The sequence below is a fragment of the Delphinus delphis genome, chromosome 18, assembly GCF_949987515.2.
Source record: "Delphinus delphis chromosome 18, mDelDel1.2, whole genome shotgun sequence".
Lineage (NCBI taxonomy): Eukaryota > Metazoa > Chordata > Mammalia > Artiodactyla > Delphinidae > Delphinus > Delphinus delphis.
This window is the reverse complement of record NC_082700.1, coordinates 23,003,321-23,026,512: the sequence shown is the minus strand read 5'-3', so window position 1 is coordinate 23,026,512 and position 23,192 is coordinate 23,003,321. Positions and strand designations below refer to the sequence as shown.

Genomic DNA, 23,192 nt, shown 5'->3' with positions numbered 1-23,192 from the left:
AGGATAAACATGCCAAGACACATAGTAATCAAACTGACAGAAATTAAAGACAAAGAAAAAGTATTAAAAGCAACAGGGAAAAATGACAAATAACATACAAGGGAACTCCCATAAGGTTAACAGCTGATTTCTCAGCAGAAACTCTACAAGCCAGAAGGGAGTGGCACGATATATTTAAAGTGATGAAAGGGAAGAACCTACAACCAAGATTACTCTACCGGCAAGGATCTCATTCAGATTCGATGGAGAAATGAAAAACTTTACAGACAAGCAAAAGCTAAGAGAATTCAGCACCACCAAACCAGCTCTACAACAAATGCTAAAGGAACTTCTCTAAGTGGGAAACACAAGAGAACAAAAGGACCTACAAAAACAAACCCAAAACAATTAAGAAAATGGTAATAGGAACAAACATATCGATAATCACCTTAAATGTGAATGGATTAAATGCTCCAACCAAAAGACATAGACTGGCTGAATGGATACAAAAACAAGACCCATTTATACGCTGTCTACAAGAGACCCACTTCAGACCTAGGGACACATACAGAATGAAAGTGAGGGGATAGAAAAAGATATCCATCCAAATGGAAATCAAAAGAAAGCTGGAGTAGCAATACTCATATCAGATAAAATAGGCTTTAACATAAAGAAAGTTACAAGAGACAAGGAAGGACACTACATAATGATCCAGGGATCAATCCAAGAAGATATAACAATTATAAATATATATGCACCCAATATAGAAGCATCTCAATACATAAGGCAAACGCTAACTGCTATAAAAGAGGAAATCAACAGTAACACAATAATAGTGGGGGACTTTAACACCTCACTTACACCAATGGACAGATCATCCAGACAGAAAATTAATAAGGAAACACATGTTTTAAATGACACAACAGACCAGATAGATTTAATTGATATTTATAGGACATTCAATCCAAAACAGCAGATTACAGTTTCTTCTCAACTGCACACGGAACATTCTCCAGGATAGATCACATCTTGGGTCACAAATCAAGCCTCAGTAAATTTAAGAAAACTGAAATCACATGAAGCATCTTTTCTGACCACAATGCTATGAGATTAGAAACCAATTACACAGAAAAAAACGTAAAAAACACAAACACATGGAGGCTAAACAATACATTACTAAGTAACCAAGAGATCACTGAAGAAATAAAAGAGAAATCCCAAAATACCTAGAGGCAAATGACAATGAAAACAGGATGATCCAAACCCTATGGATGTAACAAAAGCAGTTCTAAGAGGGAAGTTTATAGCAATACAATCCTACCTCAAGAAATTAGAAAAATCTCAAATAAACAATCTAACCTTACACCTAAAGGAACTAGAGAAAGAAGAACAAAGCAAAATCCAAACTTATACGGTTAACTAATGTTAAGTGAGAAGGAAATAAATCATTAAAGATCAGAGCAGAAATAAATGAAATAGAAACAAAGAAAACAATAGCAAATATCAAAAAAACTAAATGTTGGTTCTTTGAGAAGATAAACAAAATTGATAAACCTTTAGCCAGACTCCTCAAGAAAAAGAGGGAGAGGACTCAAATCAATAAAATTAGAAATGAAACAGAAGTTACAATGGACACCACAGAAATACAAAGCATCATTAGAGGCTACTACAAGCAACTCTACGTTAATTAAATGGACAACATGGAAGAAATGGACAAATTCTTAGAAAGGTATAAATTTCCAAGGCTGAACCAGGAAGAAATAGAAAATATGAACAGACCAATCACAAGTAATGAAATTGAAACTGTGATTAAAATTCTTCCAACAAACAAAAGTCTAGGACCAGATGGCTTCACAGGTGAATTCTATGAAACATTTAGAGACGAGCTAACATCCATCCTTCTCAAACTCTTCCAGAAACCTTCACAGGAAGGAAGACTCCCAAACTCATTCTATAAGGCCACCATCCCCCTGACACCAAAACCGGACAGAGATACTACAAAAAAAGAAAATTACAGACCAATATCATTGATGAATATAGATGCAAAAATCCTCAACAAAATACTAGCAAACAGAATCCAACAACACATTAAAAGCATCATACACCATGATCAAGTGGGATTTATCCCAGGGATGCAAGGATTCTTCAATATACACAAACCAATCAATGTGATAGACCATATTAACAAATTAAAGAATAAAAACCAAAAGATCATCTCAATAGATGCAGAAAAAGCTTTGACAAAATTCAACACCCATTTATGATAAAAACCCTCCAGAAAGTAGGCATAGAGGGAACTTACCTCCACATAATAAAGGCCACATATGACAAACCCACAGCAAACATCATTCTCAATGGTGAAAAACTGAAAGCATTTCCTCTAAGATCAGGAACAAGGCAAGGTTGCCCACTCACACAACTATTATTCAACATAGTTTTGGAAGTCCTAGCCACAGCAATCAGAGAAGGAAAAGAAATAAAAGGAATACAAATTGGAAAAGAAGAAGTAAAACTGTCACTGTTTGCAGATGACATGATACTATACATAGAGAATCCTAAAGATGCCACCAGAAAACTACTAGAGCTAATCAATGAATTTGGCAAAGTTGCAGGATACAAAAATTAATGCACAGAAATCTGTTGCATTCATATACACTAATAACAAAAGATCAGAAAGAGAAATTAAGGAAACAACCCCATTCACCACTGTGACAAAAAAGAATAAAATACCTAGGAATAAACCTACCTAAGGAGGTAAAAGACCTGCTGTACTCAGAAAACTATAAGACACAGATGAAAGAAATCAAAGATGACACCAACAGATGGAGAGATATACCATGTTCTTGGATTGGAAGAATCAATATTGTGAAAATGACCATACTATCCAAAGTAATCTAAAGATTCAATGCAATCCCTATCAAATTACCAATGGCAGTTTTTACAGAACCAGAACAAAAAAATCTTAAAATTTGTATGTAGACACAAAAGACCCTGAATAGCCAAAGCAATGTTGAGGAATCAGACTCCCTAACTCAGACTATACTACAAAGCTACAGTAAACAAGACAATATGGTACTGGCACAAAAAGAGAAATATAGATCAAGGGAACAGGATAGAAAGCCCAGAGATAAACCTATGCACCTGTGGTCAACTAATCTATGACAAAGGAGACAAGGATATACAACGGAGAAAAGACAGCCTCTTCAATAAGTGGTGTGGGAAAAACTGGACAGCTATATGTAAAAGAATGAAATTAGGACACTCCCTAACACCATACACAAAAATAAACTCAAAATGGATTAAAGACCTAAATGTAAGACCTGGCACTATAAAACTCTTAGAGGAAAACATAGGAAGAACACTCTTTGACATAAATCACAGCAAGATCTTTTTTTGACCCACCTTCTAGAGTTATGGAAATAAAACCAAAAATAAACAAATGGGGCCTACTGAAACTTAAAAGCTTTTGCACAGCAAAGGAAACTATAAACAAGATGAAAAGACAACCCTTAGAATGGGAGAACATATTTGCAAATGAATCAGTGGACAAAGGATTAATCTCCAAAATATATAAACTGCTCATGCAGCCCAATATTAAAAAAACAATCTAATCCAATAATGGGCAGAAGACCTAAATAGACATTTCTCCACAGAAGACATACAGATGGCCAAAAGGCACATGAAAAACTGCTCATCACCACTAATTATTACCGAAATGCAAATGAAAACTACAATGAGGTATCACCTCACAATGGTCAGAATGGCCATCATCAGAAAACATGCAAACAACAAATGCTGAAGAGGGTGTGGAGAAAAGGGAACCCTCTTGCACTGTTGGTGGGAATGTAAATTGATACAGCTACTATGGAGAACAGTATGGAGGTTCCTTAAAAAACTAAAAATAGAATTACCATATGACCCAGCAATCCTACTACTGGGCATATACCCAGAGAGAACCATAATTCAAAAAGACACATGCACCCCAATGTTCATTGCAGCACTATTTACAATAGCCAGGTCATGGAAGCAACCTAAATGCCCATCGACAGACGAATGGATAAAGAAGTTGTGATACATATATACAATGGAATATTACTCAGCCATAAAAAGGAATGAAATTGGGTCATTTGTAGAGACATGGATGCACCTAGAGACTGACATACAGAGTGAAGTAAGTCAGAAAGAGAAAAACAAACATTGTATATTAACGCATATAAGTGGAATCTAGAAAAATGTTACAGATGAACCGGTTTGCAAGGCAGAAGTAGACACACACATGGAGAGAACAAATGTATGGACACCAAGCGGGGAAAGCGGCGGGTGGGGGGGTGTGTGGGCTGAATTGGGAGATTGGGATTGACATGTATACACTAATATGTATAAAGTAAATAATAAGAACCTGCTGTAAAAAATGAATAAGTAAAATAAAATAAAATAAATAAATAAGTAAGTAGGGGGAAAAAATGTGTGTTGAATGAGTTAAGTGAATACTGAAGCCCTATGTATCTTTCCAGACAGCTCAAGTCCCACCTCCCTGATAACATCTTCCCTCAGAGCCCCAGGCATTGATCCTTCTGGAAATTACCGAACCACCTCTTAGCACCTGATTCTACACATTATCTTTATTGCTGTTTTTTGTCGCTGTGTTTTTCAGTTTGGGGAGATATGCTCCCTCAACCCTCGAGGACACTTATATATATATATTTTTCTATTTCCCAAAGCACTTGTTACAGGGCACATGGAAAATCTGCAATAAACATGTGTTAAATTAAATGATCAACTCTTTCAAATGACCTTCTACTTTGTGACATCTCCAAACATTTTCTATATTGAATACACGACTGTTATTACTATTTCAAAGTGTGACGGAAAGAAAACAGGGAATGCAGTGTCAGTTGAGTTGGGTTTCTAAGTTCTGCCGCTTCAGTGCTGGACAAGTCACCCAAACTCTGGACCCCTCTTTCCCTGTTTTTAACATGGGAACATGAACAAGAGCCACGCCCACCGTAAGCGTATACCTGTCTCAAGGAGACGGCTGTGGAATCAAATGGCGTAACGTCTGTGGAAGAGTTTTGTAAATTGGAAAGCAAATATTAGCTCTTCTATTTACCCATTTAAAATACAAAATTGGTGTTGCAGCGCCACCGGTGAGAGATAACCGCTTGTGGCTTTTTCTGAGAATGGCTGTTAGGCAGAAGAGCGAGGTGATGAGAAGAATCTCAGGCATACAGCCTGCCTGACCATGCCCCGGTCATCAGTCCCAGACCGGGCTCAACACCTGCGCGTGCGAAGACGGCCAAGGCGCCTGTCGCCCACACCCAGTGGCGTGGTTGCAGGCATCTCCCAACCCAAGAGAAAGCTTACCTGACACGAGCTGCTGTCCAGGCAACCCCACGGGAACCATGCCCAAGTTATTCATAGCGGTGGCCCAGGCGGTGGGGTCCGTCACTGACATGTTCAGCTGGGTCGTGTCGATTGCGAGACTCCCCAAACCATCGGCTGCTGTGATGGGGTAGGGGGGAAGAAACTCTGACTTAGAGTCCACAGGCGATGGTGTCTCTTTGAAAACAAACTGCATTTCTAGAGACGTGAGGCTTCGTTTAAGCACATTCCCAAACCACAAAAAATAACAGCACTGTAACCTACAGCGGTGCTTTCTCCAGACGGAAACATAAAAGAGTTTCCAAATACATTCTGGGACGAAACTGAAGGACATGCACTTTATATTATACACAGCATGCCACTAAGGAAGTACCCCTGGAAAAAACTGAAGAATCGCTTCCTTCTCCAGGTGAAACATTAGTTAAGTTCCCCGGTGGAGAGGCAAAGCCAGAGGACTCTGTGGGTAAAACAAGTCAATTGGCTTAGAATGAGCCTGTTTCCAAGAGTAATTCTGAAGCAGACACACCCTCTAACCGTCTAATAAAATCTCTAAAATCAGATGTCAAGCAGTCAAATTGGTCCTGACTGAATTTATTAAGTGTTACCTCGTAACACATTCCGTCCTTTACAAACTATTTACATACGTACATTAAGGAAACGCAGGTGTCCTTCTAAAGTGACTCCCAAAATATTTCTTATAAGCACAGGCTTTCATCAAAACAAAATAAACAAATAAATAATATTGAAGACAAATAGCACAGAGCTTAAAAAAAAAAAAAGGTCAGCAAAATAAGTTAAATTTGACTGAATGCTCTTTGAGGTTCACTAGTTCCAGAGCCTGGTTTCTTTGAGGAGCCCAGGCTCCTGGTTCAATACTTATTTTCATGGCTGGGGAGGCTTTCCACTAAGACGCAAAATGCCTTGTTTGTGTTCAGTGCTGGCCACCGACATTTACCTGCAGCCATCATCTGAGGAAGCTGCTGGGGACACTGTGTGATGCTTTCAACGCCGCCTGCATCTACTATTGAATTACGAGCATCCTGAGGGGCGGGAGTGCTTTGATGGCTGAGTGCAGGGTCCCCACGGAGATCATCGGATTCTGCAAAAGGGGAAGAAGAGCAGCGCAGTGAGAAAGTGTCATCGTTAACTGGGGGAGCTCTCATGGGAAAAACTGTGGTCTATTCAAAATCAACAACAACAACAACAACAACCAAACAAATAAACGACAAAGAACAGCTTTCAGTGGGAGGCACAGAGGCGAAGCTGCATCCTTCTCTGGTCTGGTCTTGGAGACCGGGAGATGTGCAGGTCAACTGTCAAACCACCCGGAGCAGGGCTGGATGAAATAAACAGCCCGTCTGTGGAGCAGCTAGTGCCTGGCCTCCTACTGAAGAGACTTCACAAACGGGACTTATCAGACCCTCACAGCCTGCTCCGCACATGACACATCAATGGAGAGGGCAGACTCGGGGCTAAATGTGATTTTTTTTTAAGTTAAAAAATTAATTGATGTTGTTATTTTCGAAGACGGTCGTCTGTGAAATGTATTCAGAGAGGGAGAAAAAGTTGGGAAGAGGGAGAAAAAAAAGCAAGGAGCTACTCCCCGTGAGATTGGTAAAGAGTGTGCCCAAATTACAATCGTCAGGAAAGGCAAAAGGAAAGAATGGCGTGCTGCCCGCCCGTCGAAGAAGACGCAGAGGGTGCTGGGGCAGCAGAGGAAAAGCATTTGTTTTCTTAGTTCTATGACAAGATAAATTTAACTGGCCGCAATTTGTTTGGTCTGAATTTTCCTGAGAATTGCACAGCTTATATAGAAATGTATTTTTAAGACTTTTCAAAGCACCTTTCTGAAAAAGACAAAAAAACAAAACATTACTTAAAGTTACAAAGGGTCCCTCTATGTTGTACCATTTATAAAATGCTATATGCCTTCTCTCCATCCTTAAAAATGCAAAGACATAGCATTCCTATGTACATATTTTAAAAGCACTTTTACCAGTTCAAGACTGGAAGACAAAACACATCACTTGGATGGCTGATCTGAGAAGTTTGAATTTTAAGTCGATTGGTAGAACAACTGAATTCGAAGTACTTATCTTTATTTAGGCACAAATTTAGAAATGTTTTTCAACTGTCTTTCTGCTAATATATATTTTAGAATTAGTGTTATAGTCTGTCAGTGTATCTAGTGTGACGTTTGGCCCTTTTATGGTATGCTCTTTTATTTCTTTGATTCTTAGGTGCAAGAATCAGTGATCCTTTTGAACACTGTATTCTCAAAAAAACCGAGAAACATACAAAAAAACCCTTACTGCCAGGTGAGTAAAAGTTTAATTCAAATGGAAGCTCAGGTTTCAATATCTCAAGGATAGGTGGATATTGAGCAAATCGTTTCTATGGTCTCCACAAATCCCTAGCCCTCAGACACAGGGGAATGAGAGATGGTGGGGAATTATTTCCAATAGTCTATCAGGAAGATAAAACACCTTCATCAAGAAGTAGTGAATGATTTCAACTTTGGGAGCAAAGTGTACTCAGGACAAACGTTTCAAACCTCGCAATTAGACTCTACCACCCAAATAAACTCAGAACGTGTTTATATATTATATGCATAATTTATGCCAGGCGGTGGATGCCATCAGACAAAGAGATTCTCACCATATAAAACACACCCAATAACATCAATACATAGCTAACCAAAATGCCTGCCCTTTAGCTAGCCACAGACCAGCAACAGTTCTGTGGTGAAACCTCAAAGCATTTTCCTCTCTCCACCTCCGGCCATTTCAGAACACCAAAGCAAAGTCAGGCTACAACGTGTTCATGCTTTTGCTCAGATGGCCCAGGAGGAGAGGCGCTTGAGATCACTGCAAGGTCACTATTTGTCTTACTGATCTCCCCAGTGAAGTTCAGTTGGCTGGTTCTTTTTCTAGCTCAAGCTCTCCCCAAACTGGCATTAATGACAACTTTTTTTTCTGTCCAATGAGTCTGCAGTTCTGGAACACTGTATCAGAGAATATCCCTTTACTTTGTAGGCTTTATGACTTGTGCCTGACTGGCCATGTTTCACTTTGCCTTTCTCACTACAGTATTTTAGGGGTGGTGGTAGCTCTCCTTGGCTTTATACCTGTTCCAGTGTTAGTTTTCACTTTAATGACTGTGGTATTACTAAGGGGAATCGAGTGTCCTGGTGGCCCTTAGCTTCTACCCACGCTTTCCATCTCCATTTTAAGACTGATACTGTTTCACCGGGAATAGTAACAAAACCGCTACTGTTTCATCACAAAAGCAAAAAAGCAAAAAGTACTGCTTCCTTGGCAAGCTGTGGTTTGTAAACCTGAATTTATCCCCTAATGAGAGGGTGACATTCTATGTATGACATCTCTTCAATGTCCCTATCCAACGGTTTGAATGACATACAACTTCATGTGGCTGCCATGTACCTAGAATGGTGACTCTAAAGGAAGTTCTGTCATGTCTTAGGCATTTCCAATAGACTCAAGAATGCCTTGCAATTCTTTTTAAAATAGATTTATTTATTTTTGGCTGCGTTGGGTCTTCGTTGCTGGGTGTGGGCTTCTCCCTAGCTGCGGCGAGCGGGGGCTGCTCTTCGTTGCGGTGTGCAGGCTTCTTACTGCAGTGGCTTCTCTTGTTGCGGAGCACGGGCTCTAGGTGCGCAGGCTTCAGTACCTGTGGCACGCGGGCTCAGTAGTTGTGGCTCACAGGCTTTAGAGCACAGGCTCAGTAGTTGTGGCACACGGGCTTAGCTGCTCCGCGGCATGTGAGATCTTCCCGGATCAGGGCTCGAACCCGTGTCCCCTGCATTGGCAGGCGGATTCTTAACCACTGTGCCACCAGGGAAGCCCAAGGATGCCTTTCAATTCTTCAAAAATTTTAAAGTGATTTGGTTTGGGAGAAAGGTGATATTTTAAATTAATTACTACCTGGTAATTTATGAATAGTTACAAGAGTGATTTTTATACTCTACTAACATCTATTGTTCCTACTGAGTACCTGCCTCTTTAAATGATTCAAGGCCATAATGCCTAATTCATCATTCCAATGAATGTCTCTGCCTTAGTTTTCTTATTTCTAAACTATAGAAAAGATTAATATTCTTAATGTTTATTTACACACAGAGATGTGGGGAGTTAAAAATTACAGCTAATAAAACACTTGGAATATAGTAGGTGCTAATTATTATTATTTTATTTGAAAGTGTAGTGTTTCCATTAAGGTACCCTGGGATCTTTGTGTTCTACTGGATAATTATGTAATTAATTTTAAAACAGTGAGTAACACTTGATATTTCTAAAAGTAAGTGTTGCCCTAGTTTTCTGTGTCACATCTAAATTGTACCAGAATATTTCTTCCTTTTCACCGGTCCTTTATAAAATAATACAATGTAATTTAAAAGATGTATACATTTTTCTCTCTAGGGTTTTCTTTTCCTACCTGTGCAACTGCAAACGATTTCAAGAGATTCATGATGAACTGTGAAATCGGCAGTTTCTACTTACAGCTTTCAGTGAAGCTTTTGTACAATCAGATGTACAAATGCCAAGGATAACAGTACAGTTCTGTCCAGGTTTCAGCTGACATCTAACCTGTTCTTTGTTAAGGTACATTCAAGTACAAAACCTCAGACCCAATTTCATAACTGTTCAACAAGACATATTTATGCTCAGAATTTCATTGAGCTGTATCAATGGGGCAAATAGTTCTTGAAACTCACCAAGCCTAAGAAAATATTATTTGGCCTAAAAAAATGACACAGGCTTCTCCTGCTCTAAGAAACACAACTCATTCTACCTGTCTAAGGTCCCAAGGAACACAAGGACGGACACACACATACACATACACACACACACACACACGCGCGCGCGCACACACACACACACACACACACACACACACCGTGAGTAATAAAATCCATCTGTAACTGTCCACAAAACACAGATTCCTATTAAAAGGGGGTGGAGATGAGTTAAGTCTTGAAAATTTTTCTTTCGTTAATTTAAAAGGATGATTTTGTTTGACTCAAGTCCTTAGGTTTATACCTACTTCAATAGAAGAATAATTATAGTGAGAAAATCTGATTTATTAACGTCTTGTTGAGAGTTCATTCCAAAGGAAACATTTCATATGACATCTGAAACTCTCTTACTTTACAGGAAGTATTCACTAGCATTATTATGTTTTATATTCTAGTAAAAAGAAAAATGCATTCTCATCCAAAGTTCTACTTTCTGCTTCTATTACTAAGAAAATATCTCACTTTGACCTCCATGTAATCAGTAGGATGTTCTCTTGAGGTTATGGAAATGCTCATAGTTTAAAACAATATAGAGTACTGTTAAATAGACATTACTTACATTTTAACCCCATGATCTTTAAGCAACCGTTTAGGAATAAGGGAGACATTTCTACTTCCTATAATGGTAAATGAAGTAATTCAGACTAATTCTACCACTGAGGATCAACCCCAGAAGAGCCTAATGTCTTTCATCAGTTTTACAAAAATTCTCACTATTATCTCTTCAAACACAAAAGGATCACAAAGACATGCTTAAATTATGGTAGAGGATTACTAAACAGGCTTCTAAGGAGAATGGGTCCTCTTACACTGATCTAGGAGATGGGTGGAATCTGCAAGTTTCGAGGCAGAGAAGAATTGCTCTGCAAAATGTGGTAAAAAAAGGGGCTTCCCCGGTGGCGCAGTGGTTAAGAATCCGCCTGTCAATGCAGGGGACACGGGTTCGAGCCCTGGTCCGGGAAGATCCCACATGCCACGGAGCAACTAAGCCTGTGCGCCACAACTACTGAGCCTGCGCTCTAGAGCCCGCGCGCCACAACTGCTGAGCCCACGCGCCACAACTACTGAAGCCCACACGCCACAACTACTGAAGCCCACGCGCCTAGAGCCCGTGCTCCACAACAAGAGAAGCCACCACAGCAGTGAGAAGCCCGCACGCTGCAACGAAGAGTAGCCCCCACTCGCTGCAACTAGAGAAAGCCCGCGCACAGCAACAAAGACCTAATGCAGCCAAAAATAAATAAATTTATTTTAAAAAAATGTGGCTAAAAAAAGAGAGAGAAAAAAAAGGACACCAAGGCTAAGTGCTTTGACGGGAAAGAAAGAAGGGATCTTTGGTAGCCACTCATGAGAAAAGGGGACTTCAGAGAAGAGAAATGACTAAAGCGGACATTGAGGTGCTTCACTGGGAAATATACAATGTAAACCTTTCCCCTGGGCCCTCTACAGAAATGTCAGCAAAGTCTATGTTGCTGCTTACTTCTCAGATGGGAGTAGTTTTTGGATGGTGGGTACCCTTTAGAGGAGAGAGCTTGAAGAGGGTTATAAGGAGGCAGCTGATAGCAGAGACTACCTAAGGCACTACGTGATAACGCATGATGAAGTTTTCACGTCTGCTAAATATACAGGATGTTGGTTATTAATGATTGATGTCTCCTGATTAGTGTGAAATAAAAGGATTAAGACTTTGAAGAAGAGATTTAAATTATATTAAAGTTTATGAGGAATTAGATTTTGTGGGGGAATTTCTGATGAAGAAAATTGCAAGGTAGGAATATTATATCAAATAAAGCTAGAAAGATCCTACTCGGAAATGGACAGAAAAGTCACCTCTTGGAAACAGTATGGGCAGAGGATGGAACTGGGTTAAGATAGATTCAGGCAGTGATGGACCCTGCAGTACTTTCTATCAAAGCCATGAAATCAAAAGGTCTTCTTTAATACCTGACCTATGACCTTCTTTAATATCTTATTCACATGTTTATAAAACCACTGAACTCTTTTCAGAGGGGTCATGATGTGACACACCTCACAGCACAGTGCACCTGAGGAGAAAAATGCCATTCCTGTTCCAAGTAGTTTTTAGTTTGCCCTTTAAGGCAAGAAGACAAAGGAGGTATGTATTCCCTCCTCTGTGTTCCCACAGTGCTCTGAACCTTTCTCTATACCAGCACTTGTAACTTCATATCCTAATTAGTTGTTTATGTCTATGTCCCTAATAAACAACATGCTTAGAATGATCATGGAAACTAGCCAGTTTTGCATCCCTGCAGGGAGCAAGCATAGTACCTAGAATATGCCAGATGCGCAGTATACATATAAAATTATAATGTATTTATAAATTTAAAATGTATTTAAATCATCATATAAATTCCATATATACAATTTTATATACACACACACGCACGCACACACACACGCACGCACACACACACGTATGTTTTTCAAATAAATTCAGGCATAGAAGGAAGAAAAGAAAGTAAAAAGGAAAATAAGAAAGGGAAAGAAGGAAGTAATAATGGAACAAAAAGACAAAATTCAGTTCCAGGGTCCAGTCTCAAAGGTTGGAGGTCTGAAAGCTAAAGAACACAAAAGGGAAAATTGCTGCTGGAAACTAGAACACAGACAAGTATCAAAGACAACTTTTTAAAAATGTGAGAATTTTCCAGATAAGCTCTTGGTGTACTTAACAAGTCCTTCTCCAAGATCTAAGATTCCACACCTCCCTGGTAACCAATGTAGGGTCATAAGCAGGTTACAGCGATGTTCTCCTTTTGTGAGACTTCTTCCCAGCTGCTCCTTGGAGAAGCTGAAATCTATAAATAACGGCATCGCCTGGTCCATTAAGTGCTGCATTAGTGTAACAAAGGCATATACCTATAGTGCTAAAGAAGTGAAATCAGGGGAAGAAAGGAAAAGTTTCAATGTGGCATGCACCACAGAGGATAAAAAGCAGGTCTGGCCATTTCTCAAACACAAAATGCCATTACGGGTCTGTGATTACATCCTCCATTTTTCTACTTTGTCTAGTAGCCAATTTTAAACTACAGATCGTCATCCTTCCAGCTTAGGGAGGAAACGGTTACTGAATGGATGATAAAGTTTTGCCCGTGACATATCTGTCTTCGAAGAACTCAGTGTTGAAAGAGAAAAAGAGAGAATGAATATGAGAGAAACAGAAGGCCTCCCTCTGTAATGATGCATTCAAACAAAATAACCAACTTTGCCAAAGGGATAACTCAACCGGCATGGCAGGATAGCAGATAAAGCCAATTATCTGGTTTTTTGTTGTTGTTGTTGTTGTTGCAGTACGCCAGCCTCTCACTGTTGTGGCCTCTCCCATTGCGGAGCACAGGCTCCCAACGCGCAGGCTCAGCGGCCATGGCTCACGGGCCCAGCCTCTCCGCAGCATGAACCCGTGTCCCCTGCATCGGCAGGCGGACTCTCAACCACTGCGCCACCAGGGAAGCCCGCCAATTATCTTTTGATACAAAGAAAAATACTATTCGGCATTACATACGTAAGTGTAGAGAAATGACAGAGGTAAAATTATTTTGTTTTCAGGAACTCTTTGCTTTTTTAAAAAAATTATACTTTATATTTCTAAATTGAAGAATATAATAAAAGAGAAAGCTTGAGACCACAGGAGTAAAGTACTTCTCTTTCCATTAAAAACAGAAAAGAAAAGAAAATAGGACTGGAAGCTACTATGATAAAAATATGTCATTTCAAAGTCTTTGTAGAGACACCTTCCATACTTAGTATATTTCAGATTTTCTGAGAAGGGCAATATTATACTTGAAGACTGTTTATGAAACATGACATGGGTCAACTAATTCCCCTCATTAATGGATACCTATCAATCAGGACAAACACACCCAAGCTCACAGAACATCAAGATTCCAACCTGAGAGTTCATCACTTCTAACTTCTCCCAGATACAAAAGTCCCCAAAATGTTTCTGACAGGCAACTGTTTCAAAATAGCCTTAACAGTTCAAGAAGTCTCCCTGCAGCAAAGTCCTTATCTAGAAAACAAGATAGCTGAGCTCCGTCTTTCAATCCTACTTCTACAGTCACGTGTAGGCCTTGGGGCTCTTCGAGACCCTGAATAGGGACACTGAGGCATAACCGTCAAATAAGTAAGTCACAGACAAGTTTATTAAAATACATAAGGACGTATCAGAGAATCCTTGCTTCCACTCAAACGACGAGTTTTTTCCTGCTGGCACCCTCTCTGTTCTCTTCCCTTCCCATTCAAAAAGTTCTACAGAATAGACAACGTAAACAGAAAGCTGGAACTACAAAAAAGCTTCACTTGAAATGGTAAAACTACAGGCTGCCGATAGAGAGCAGCAGAGAGACCAGAGGAAGAGTCCTTTTGAGAAAGGGGGTAACGCCTCCGAAACAGACCTCAGGTGGATTTCTGGCTTCAAAGACACAGCCGTCAGGAGAGGTAACCTCTATAAACCATGGAGAGCGCCACAAATCCAAGAAGATTTTTAAATTAATGCATAGTGTGTTAAGGCATATCCTTCACATACTGGTCTTTTCAGCCACAATTATGTACAGAAAGTGCTTTCTGTGAACATTATTATCTTCTTATGTAAGGGAAAGCAGAGTATATTTAACTCTATAATTTGTGCTGTTTTGTATTCATTTTTTTTTCATTACACACTCATTTTACACCTTGACCCAACCACGGAAAACATATTAAGCTACAAAGTGGAACATTTTAATTGTAGTGGGTGGAAAACTGACCCTTAAATGGCTGCGAACTCTAGTAAATGAGTTATCTGTTTTCCAAAAAGCCCTGATTAGAGCTCTTTAATCTATGGAAATCTACCTGCAATAAAACCTGGATCAGACCATGACCGGCCTGAGCTGGTTGCTCATCCTGTTTAATGTTTCTCACCAAGAACATATTAGTTACTCTTTAAACTAATGTGCTCTTAATGATGCCATTGCAACACAATGAATAAAGCATTAGCCCCGCAGCAGCTGATCGCCCCCTGAGCAGGCCACCTCACCTCTAGTGTGTTACCGGGGGCTGGAGACCTTGTTTTTTCTTCTCGAAATGAGCACGCACAGCCCTTGCTGATGCTCTGTAACCAGTAGGCAGGATAGTGGGGGCCTTGGGTTCCCTGGGATGGTCGGTCCTTTTTCCTCTTCAGGGAGTCAGAGATGGTGACATGGCGTTGGGCTAGTTGGGGGAGGGCTACTAGGGCACGACTAATGCATGTGCAGCAAGATATCCAATTGGAAAATTCTAGGCTGGCAGGGAGCATCCTGAGGAAATGGGGCAAACTTTAGTTGATACTGGCTGTGTCTGGCAAGAGTCAAAAAGAGGGGGTGGGATAAACGCTGACGGGAAGCTTCCAGCACTGAAGACAAGGCTGAAGGTCACTGTAAAACACTGCTGCTAAAACCGTAACTCCTTCTCTTCCTTCCCTCCTCCCTCCCCTCTCCTTTCGCTCCCCCCACCTCTTTCTCTTTCTCTCTCTCTCCTCCCATAGAAAGGTGTAAATGTGCTGCTCTACTCCACCTTCTCCCACGAACACTCATACTCTCTGACACTCAGTGCTATTTGCCCCTTAAGCATGTCTTAATAGAAACTCTTCCTCTGCACAAGGGGGTGGCATTTGGAGGACTAAGCTCCTCAGATGGAATCTCTTTCTCTACTCCTATCTTCCACATTAAGAACGCATCCGGCCCTGGGAAAGTCACCTATTTTTCTAACTACGGCTGTGTTACCAACAAGGCACTAAAGGCACCGAGGTCTACGATAATGCTGGAGAACTGAAAATGGTTTGTGTCAACCTGCAGTGAAATGCGCACGATCAAAAGCAAATGGTTATTTAATGAAATACCTATGCATCTTGTATTCTGACAACTTCTCTAATTAGCAAAGTTAATATCCATACAGACATCGTTTGAGTTAGAAATCATTTGTAAGTGGGGCTGTGTCGCACTGGAAAAAGTCTCTGAGCCCGCACGGTTATGGAGAAGTCAGAGCTGGCTGTAAATGAAATGAGCAACTTGTAGGAAAATAATTTCAAAGGCAGAATTATAAAAACCCTGTCCGAGACTTCCCTGGCGGTCCAGCGGTTAAGAATCCACGCTTCCACTGCAGGGGGTGCAGGTTCGATCCCTGGTCGGGGAACTAAGATCCCACATGCTGCTCAGCACGGCCCCCCCCACCAAAAAAGAAAAATCCTGTCCAAAAGTCCTATAGACAAAATTATATTGAATGTCACACGTGAGTGCATTTCGTATGTTTGATACGATGTGGGGTGAGGCCTCCAGAAGAAAGCTGCTGGCGCCTGGAGCCTAAGGAGTTTTAAGTGGCTGTTTTGAGGCACCATCTGGCCCCTTCCTGCCTATTGCGTGTGAGACAGACAAAGATCCGTCTCCCCTCAAACTCGCCAAACTCAAGTTCAAGATCCAATGCCACCCCCAGTTATTTATTCACAGATGACTCACATATTACCGGTGGTGATGGCGGGGGGCAAGCAAAAACTGACCCTAAAGGAGACAGGTATGAGAGAAAAACATCTGGTGCTGAAAGTAATTTCATGTGAGCTGAGAGTAATCACATTTATTTATGGTTTTATTATGTATATAAAAAAAGAAATTATGCTGAATGGGCTCCGTGGGAATTACAGCATATTGCTATTGCTACCATGGTTTATTATTTTCACAGCTAGATGGCTTAAACCCAACCTAAACAGATATTTTAAAAGAATTCCCACTATAGCATTATCACGTTTTCCCCTTTCTAGCCTTAATGAAAAAGATCACGTGCTCTTCAAGAACTCTGACGTTCTTGTTCACTTCTAAATTTTATGGTTTATCATGAGACAATGTTTACTGTAAAATGATGACTAAGAAAATAAGCAGCAACTAGTGGCGGTTAAGCAGTGCAGGGTATGAGGTGACGGCACTTGAGAACCACGTGGCTGCCACCTGCCGATATTCACCAGGCCCTGGCCCATTAATGCAATCACGATAATGATTTTATTACTTGCATGATGAAGCAGACATGTGTGCATGAGCTTATCCAGCACATCAATCTGACACAATCTCTACAACACAAAGAGTTTTATTAATTATTAATAAGCTAAAAATAGGGTAGATAAAACCGTGAGATACAGAATCAACATGAAAACTAAGTGTAGCATTGTTTCCAGACTTCCCACAGCAAGATCTCCTAATACTAAACCCTTATTTAATAGGAGACACCATCTTCATTCAAACACGCTCCCCAAACACTTGCTACCCTTCCTATTTACCAGCTAATTCAACTGCCCTTTTTTTGAGTAGTGAGATTTGCATGGAAATGCAGTGACGCAGTTCCTTTCAATCTGAGAATAAACATCCCAATACGTCAGGTAGATGGAAACTAATATTCTTATAAGGACATTTTTATTTTAAAGGCATTTTTACTAATACTAATGCTTGGAATGAGTTAAAAAAAAAAAAAAGAAAAAAGCTGAAGTCTATAAAGTGAAAGGAGAATCATTCCCTCAGCCCTCCCCCAGAGGCACCCAGTGGGAAAACAGCTTACTATATAACAGTCCCACATCTTGGATTTCATGAAAACTCACAACAACCTATGTGACAGATGTTATTAGCACTTTTTTGCAAAAGAAGAAAAGCTAAGTTTCAGAAAATTAAGACCGGCCCATTTACCCCAGGTCACAAAGCTAACGACTGGCAGAGCCCAGGCTTTAGTTTGTCTTAGCCTGGACCTCTATTGTTGTAGATTTGGGGAACTTTTCTCCAACAAAGAGCCAGACTAGGAGGTCCCTCTTGGTTTGACTGGAGGAGTCTGGGGTAAAGGGTTAGTTCGTCCCCCAGGGATGCATTCACTCAGTAGATCTTTATGACATGCTTACTGTATGTGGGTCACTGTGCTTGAGATTAGGGATATAGTGGTGAGCAAGACACAGACCCCGTCTCCAAAAAGTTTGCAAAGTAAGAAGCGCTAGCAGATGAACAAATACAACAAAACAGAAACAGAGTCACAGATGTAGAGAACAAATTAGTGGTTAGCAGTGGGGAGAGGGAAGGGGATTAAGAGTACAAACTGCTAGGTATAAAATAAATAAGATACAGTACCAGTACAGGGAATAGAGCCAATATTTTATAATTACTTTATATGGAGTATAACATACTCCATAACAAAAATACTGACTATGTTGTACACCTGAAACTACCATAATAAGCCCACTATAGTTCAACTGAAAAAAAAAAATTAGCAAACTTGAGCTTGCTGCAGTGTGGCAAACTAGATACTCTTCAGAGCCTGCCTATTATAAGAAAACAACAACAACTGGATTCCGGATATAACTACTTATTAATGTATTGTTAGTCTTGAAGGAAGGAAGGAAAAATCACTAAGATTCTTTGCTTCCCCCGCCCACCATTCTCCTCCTTCCCCCACTGCCCAACAAAGAGAAAGACAAGTAGGCTGAAACCAGGAGTTGCTGGAGCAGCAGGCAAACATGAAGCCAGAGATGCTTGGAGGGAAAAATGCTAGCACTGGCACTGTGCCAGGAGACAGCCTGTCACGGTGAAGTAGAGGCAGGGTCTGAGTATCCCTCGGTCATCAGGACCTGCAAGCCTTGTTGTGTCTTTGCACGGCCCTCACCCCACCCCCATTCAGCCATCCCAACCCTTCTACTTCAGTTATAAAAGTAGATAGACAGGGGAAAGAATCTGAGCAAATCAGCAGAAACGTCTGCCGGGACACATCTGAAGACCCGGGCTTTATGGAGAAGCACATTTTTTTTTAGAATATTCATTGTGCATCTAGAGAAACAGAGGTGGGGAACATATGTATAAGACGTCTACCTAGGGCTGATCGACACTCTGAGGGTTTTAATGGGTTAGGCTTTATCAGACAACCTCACAGATGCTTTAGCCCCACACTGGGCTTAATTTTGTCCAGATACACATAATGAGGGTCGATCTGTGGTCTGAGCTGAGAGCTTGGTGTAAGTATCATCGCCATTGAGGCTTGCCTAGAACTGCTATCCCTGTGTAGACAACTTCTGTTGGAATCTCCAGTTTACCAACACTCCCACCACATTTCTGCCACCTAACGAACTACGATAGTGAGAGATAAAGAGGGCGGGATGGAAAGGCTGGTCAGGGCCGTATGAGGGGGATGGCTGGGAGGCAGAGTCAGGTGACTACTCCTCTTTTCCTTTTCCACACCCGTTTTGTGCTAGCACCCCTTTCCATCCTAGCACCCCTTCCCATCCTACCTCTCTTACCTCACAAGCTACCTCATTCCGTTGGCAGCTGGCAACCAGGCTGGCCCGGAGTTCAAGCCTGCTTTCTGCCTTCCACCATGACGGAGGGCTACAGGAAGTAGGAAATGGGGGTACCTCGGGGCCGGGTAAAGCTGGGAGCTGAGTGAACCAGAAATCCCAACTTCTAATTCCTCTCCCAGGGGACTGGCGACTGGAGGGGCTGGAAGCACAAGGGTCTGCGTTACTGTGTGACGTACACTTGAGCCCAACTCCCACTGCGTGCTTAGCAGGGGATCAGTACCATTGTGGCAGTCACTTTTTCGTTCCCAGTGAAGATAGCCTTAAACCCTGAGAGCTGGTCTGGGGACCCCCTCTGTGCCTCTCCTGTAAAAATGTGCACAGCAGTTTGACAGCACAATTTGTACGTCACAAGAGAGCTCTCATCACAAGTTCGCCCCGGGCCGGCTCCCTGAGCTTCTCCACTGTATGCCTTCACTCCTCATCTCACGAGCTATGTGAGGCGCTAACGCATAATGCCTCTTGGAGGAACTGAAAGAAACGAAGCATTACTGGCAACACGGTGAGACATTTTGCTAGTTAAAATCCAGATCCCTTTAGATAGGTTCTCATAGAGGAATTCTTTGGATTACAAAACAGAAGCAAAACCTCCACCAATGACAATTTTGTGAGCGCATCTTCACACCAACTACTCCCCCCTGAAAAGTCCACATTCTGGTCTCTCTGGGTTTCTTCCATCAGTATTTTGGCTTGATTCATTGTTGGTTCACAGGACACCAGAATAATAAGCTAGGTGGTTGGAGGCTGTGAGTGGCAGGGTTTGGCAGTAGCATCGCTGTTTTGGTCTGTAAACTCCTGTGGTCCAGGAGATCAAACGTGGGAAAAGCATGTAGTATTATCACCTTGATGACTTAATCCATTAAATGAAATTCAGAACAATGGCCAACAGCGGCAGGGATCTTTTATCTACGTTATCTGCCATTGGATCACACACTTGGGAACCAGGGAGATGAGCAGGCCGTTTTACGCAGGGCAGCAAACTAAAGAGAAGATGTGAGTTAATACTGAAATGTGATGCAGGATAAAATACAGGTTATAGTCGATCCTTCCAATCAGAGTTGTACTGAGCTCAAATTGTTCCAGAATTTGCAAGCTTCTTGCTGAGTTAAATTACAAAAATAAGTTCATATGAGGAGAAAAGGTGATTTCTGAAATATAAGTGTATTAAGTGTAATACAATGATTTCTGAAATATAAGTGTATTAAGTGTAATACAATGATTTCTGAAATATAAGTGTATTAAGTGTAATACAATGGCTGTAAATTTACATATGAAATCCAGAAAAGTGTTTTTCCTCCATGCCACGTGATCACAGTTTTTGTTATGTACAGTTACACAGTCTTATTTTATACTCTCCACTAGTTTCCTTTGTTTTTGCTTCTTTTTTTTAAATTTAATTTACTTTTTAAATAGTTTTTTATATATTTTCTTATTACTTTTCATTCTTTTTTCTTTTTGGCCATGCCATGCAGCTTCCAGGATCTCACTTCCCCAACCAGGGATTGACCCCAGACCCACTCAGTGAAAGCAGCAAGCCCTAACCACTGGACCACCAGGGAATTCCCTGCCATTAGTTTTCTAGTATGTGCATATTCTTGACCCAAATCAATGAAAGCACATGAAGTATAAGCAATAGGGGCCCCACATGGAGATTAACCAAGACACCGAACTGCAGAGTATTGCTTGTCTTGTCCCCTGCGGCAAACAACATGCCCAGGATTAAGAAGTGGCACGTGACTTAGGTCTCACTAATGTGGCTGGAGGGACGTTAGAACCAGAACAGAGAAGAAGCTGCCTACTGCCTACTCTTCAGTTTCCTCCATTTTCCAAAAAGCAAAACAACCAAACCACCCGACCAGCTGTTAGTTGATACCACATTTAAAGATTACTGAGAGGCAGAACTTTAGAGCAGTAACATGATGTTGAGGTTAACAGAAGATGGTCTGCCCCTGTCCATTTACCTACATTATACCGAAACTAAATCAGGAAACTGCAGCATATTTGGTCAGGAGGTCTTTCTAGTTATATTCATAAGTTCTACCTCCCCACCCACCCCACCCCGGCTTTTTGTTCTTCAGAGAACACCTTCAGAGAGAGGGGTGTTTTAAAATTCTGATCAGAATTGGCAGTGGGAAAAGAGCTGGGGAAATAACGGAGACTCCGGTACTTAATGGACACGTTTATAAACCCTATGAATTTTTAACAAAGGAACAGTATCCACAATTAGATGTGAAATGAGCTTTTCTTTCTGGGCGCGCTTATGTTAAGTAGATTGTGAGTGGATGTTACTTCATGTTTAGTAAACAATACCAAGTGCAAAAAAAATCACGATTTAACAGAAAATGAAAGCAAATTGTTGACTGTTCCCAGATCTTTTTTCTTCTTCTAGATTTTCAGAAGTGTGGTGGTTTTCAAATTGTATTTCATTTTATTTAAATGCCACATATACGCCACGGAACTCAGCGGTACAGAGAGTCACTTTCCAACACTCCTGATCTAAAGCTGTCTTTTTGCATTATATGGGTAAGTTTCTGTTTGTTTTCAACTGTAAAAAAAAAATTTCCAAATGTAAAACTTTGGGGAGAAAGACAGTAAGCTTTCCCATTTGCAAACAAAGCCATCTCAAATAAATATTGAAAAAATTGAACAGTGTAAAAGAAAATAGCGAGGAGACAGCTATTTAATTTGCATTTTGAGACCAAAGCTTAACTCTTACCTTCATAGGGTTTGAATTTCTAGCATCACAGAAGCACACACAGCTTCCCTTTGCCCTTGGATGGCCTCCAAGGTCCTTCAGATTCTGCCTGCCGGTCACCTCTGCCGCCTCCTTTCCTACAGCCCCCCTTCTCCCGGGGATCCCAGGACACGGGCCTTGTTACTGTTCCCTGAGTCTGCCAAGTAGGATCCTCTCAGTGACTCGGCACCTGTGATTCCTCCAGATGTCTGGACATCTGCCCTTTTCTAGCCCCTTAGTCCCTTCTCTACTGAAATATCACCCTCTGCAGAGAGGCCGTCCCTGACCTACCAAAAATAGTAACTTCAGTTCTCTTCTGTCCTTCCACCAGCTATATCTTTCTCCATAGGATTTCTCAGTATTTGAGGTTACATTACATAACTATTTCTTTGACACGCTGCTGTTCCATAAGGGCAAGCTGACTTTTAAAAATTGTTTATGCTTTTCCTGCTCAATCGCCGTCAACCAAAACCGCGTCTGGTACACAGTAGACATGCGTTCTCCCTTCTCCCCGCACAAATGCACTGAATAAGTAGAATGAGTGTGTATGTCTGTGTACGTGTGTGTGTACATATATATACGTACTGCATTAGTTTTTTTTTTTTTTTTAATCGTTTCTATTTCCTGATGCCTTAACCTCTGGGCCCTTCCTGACACTGGAGGGACTGCCTCTCCCAGGGCTGGTCAATTCCTAAAGACAGCAAACAACAGGGGCATAATCTTCAAACGCGAGCTAGCCAATCCAGAGCTCATACCCTCAACAGACTCCACTATCCCCCTGCCCTAGTCACCCCAGGGCTAGGCACCGGACAACTAAAGACAGCCCGATGAAATGATTCAAACTAGCCAATCCTACACGTGCTCACCCTGCTTCACCCGTTCCTTCTCTCAGAAACTATCACGAAGCCTCTTGCCCACTTTCTTCCCTTGCTCCTTCCGCATCC

At 41.1% G+C, this 23,192-nt stretch overlaps 1 protein-coding gene across 4 annotated transcripts in view; it reads right to left on the bottom strand.

The window, feature by feature from the left end:
- ENOX1 (ecto-NOX disulfide-thiol exchanger 1) overlaps positions 1 to 23,192 on the bottom strand; it is a 610,579-nt gene that overhangs the window by 210,928 nt on the left and 376,459 nt on the right. For all 4 annotated transcript variants that reach the window (XM_059995963.1, XM_059995964.1, XM_059995965.1 and 1 more), the window contains 2 exons: positions 6,317 to 6,460; positions 5,344 to 5,481 (listed from right to left, as the gene is read on the bottom strand). In XM_059995963.1, the coding sequence (XP_059851946.1) occupies positions 5,344 to 5,481; positions 6,317 to 6,460 (282 nt within the window). The remainder of the gene's footprint in view (positions 1 to 5,343; positions 5,482 to 6,316; positions 6,461 to 23,192) is intronic.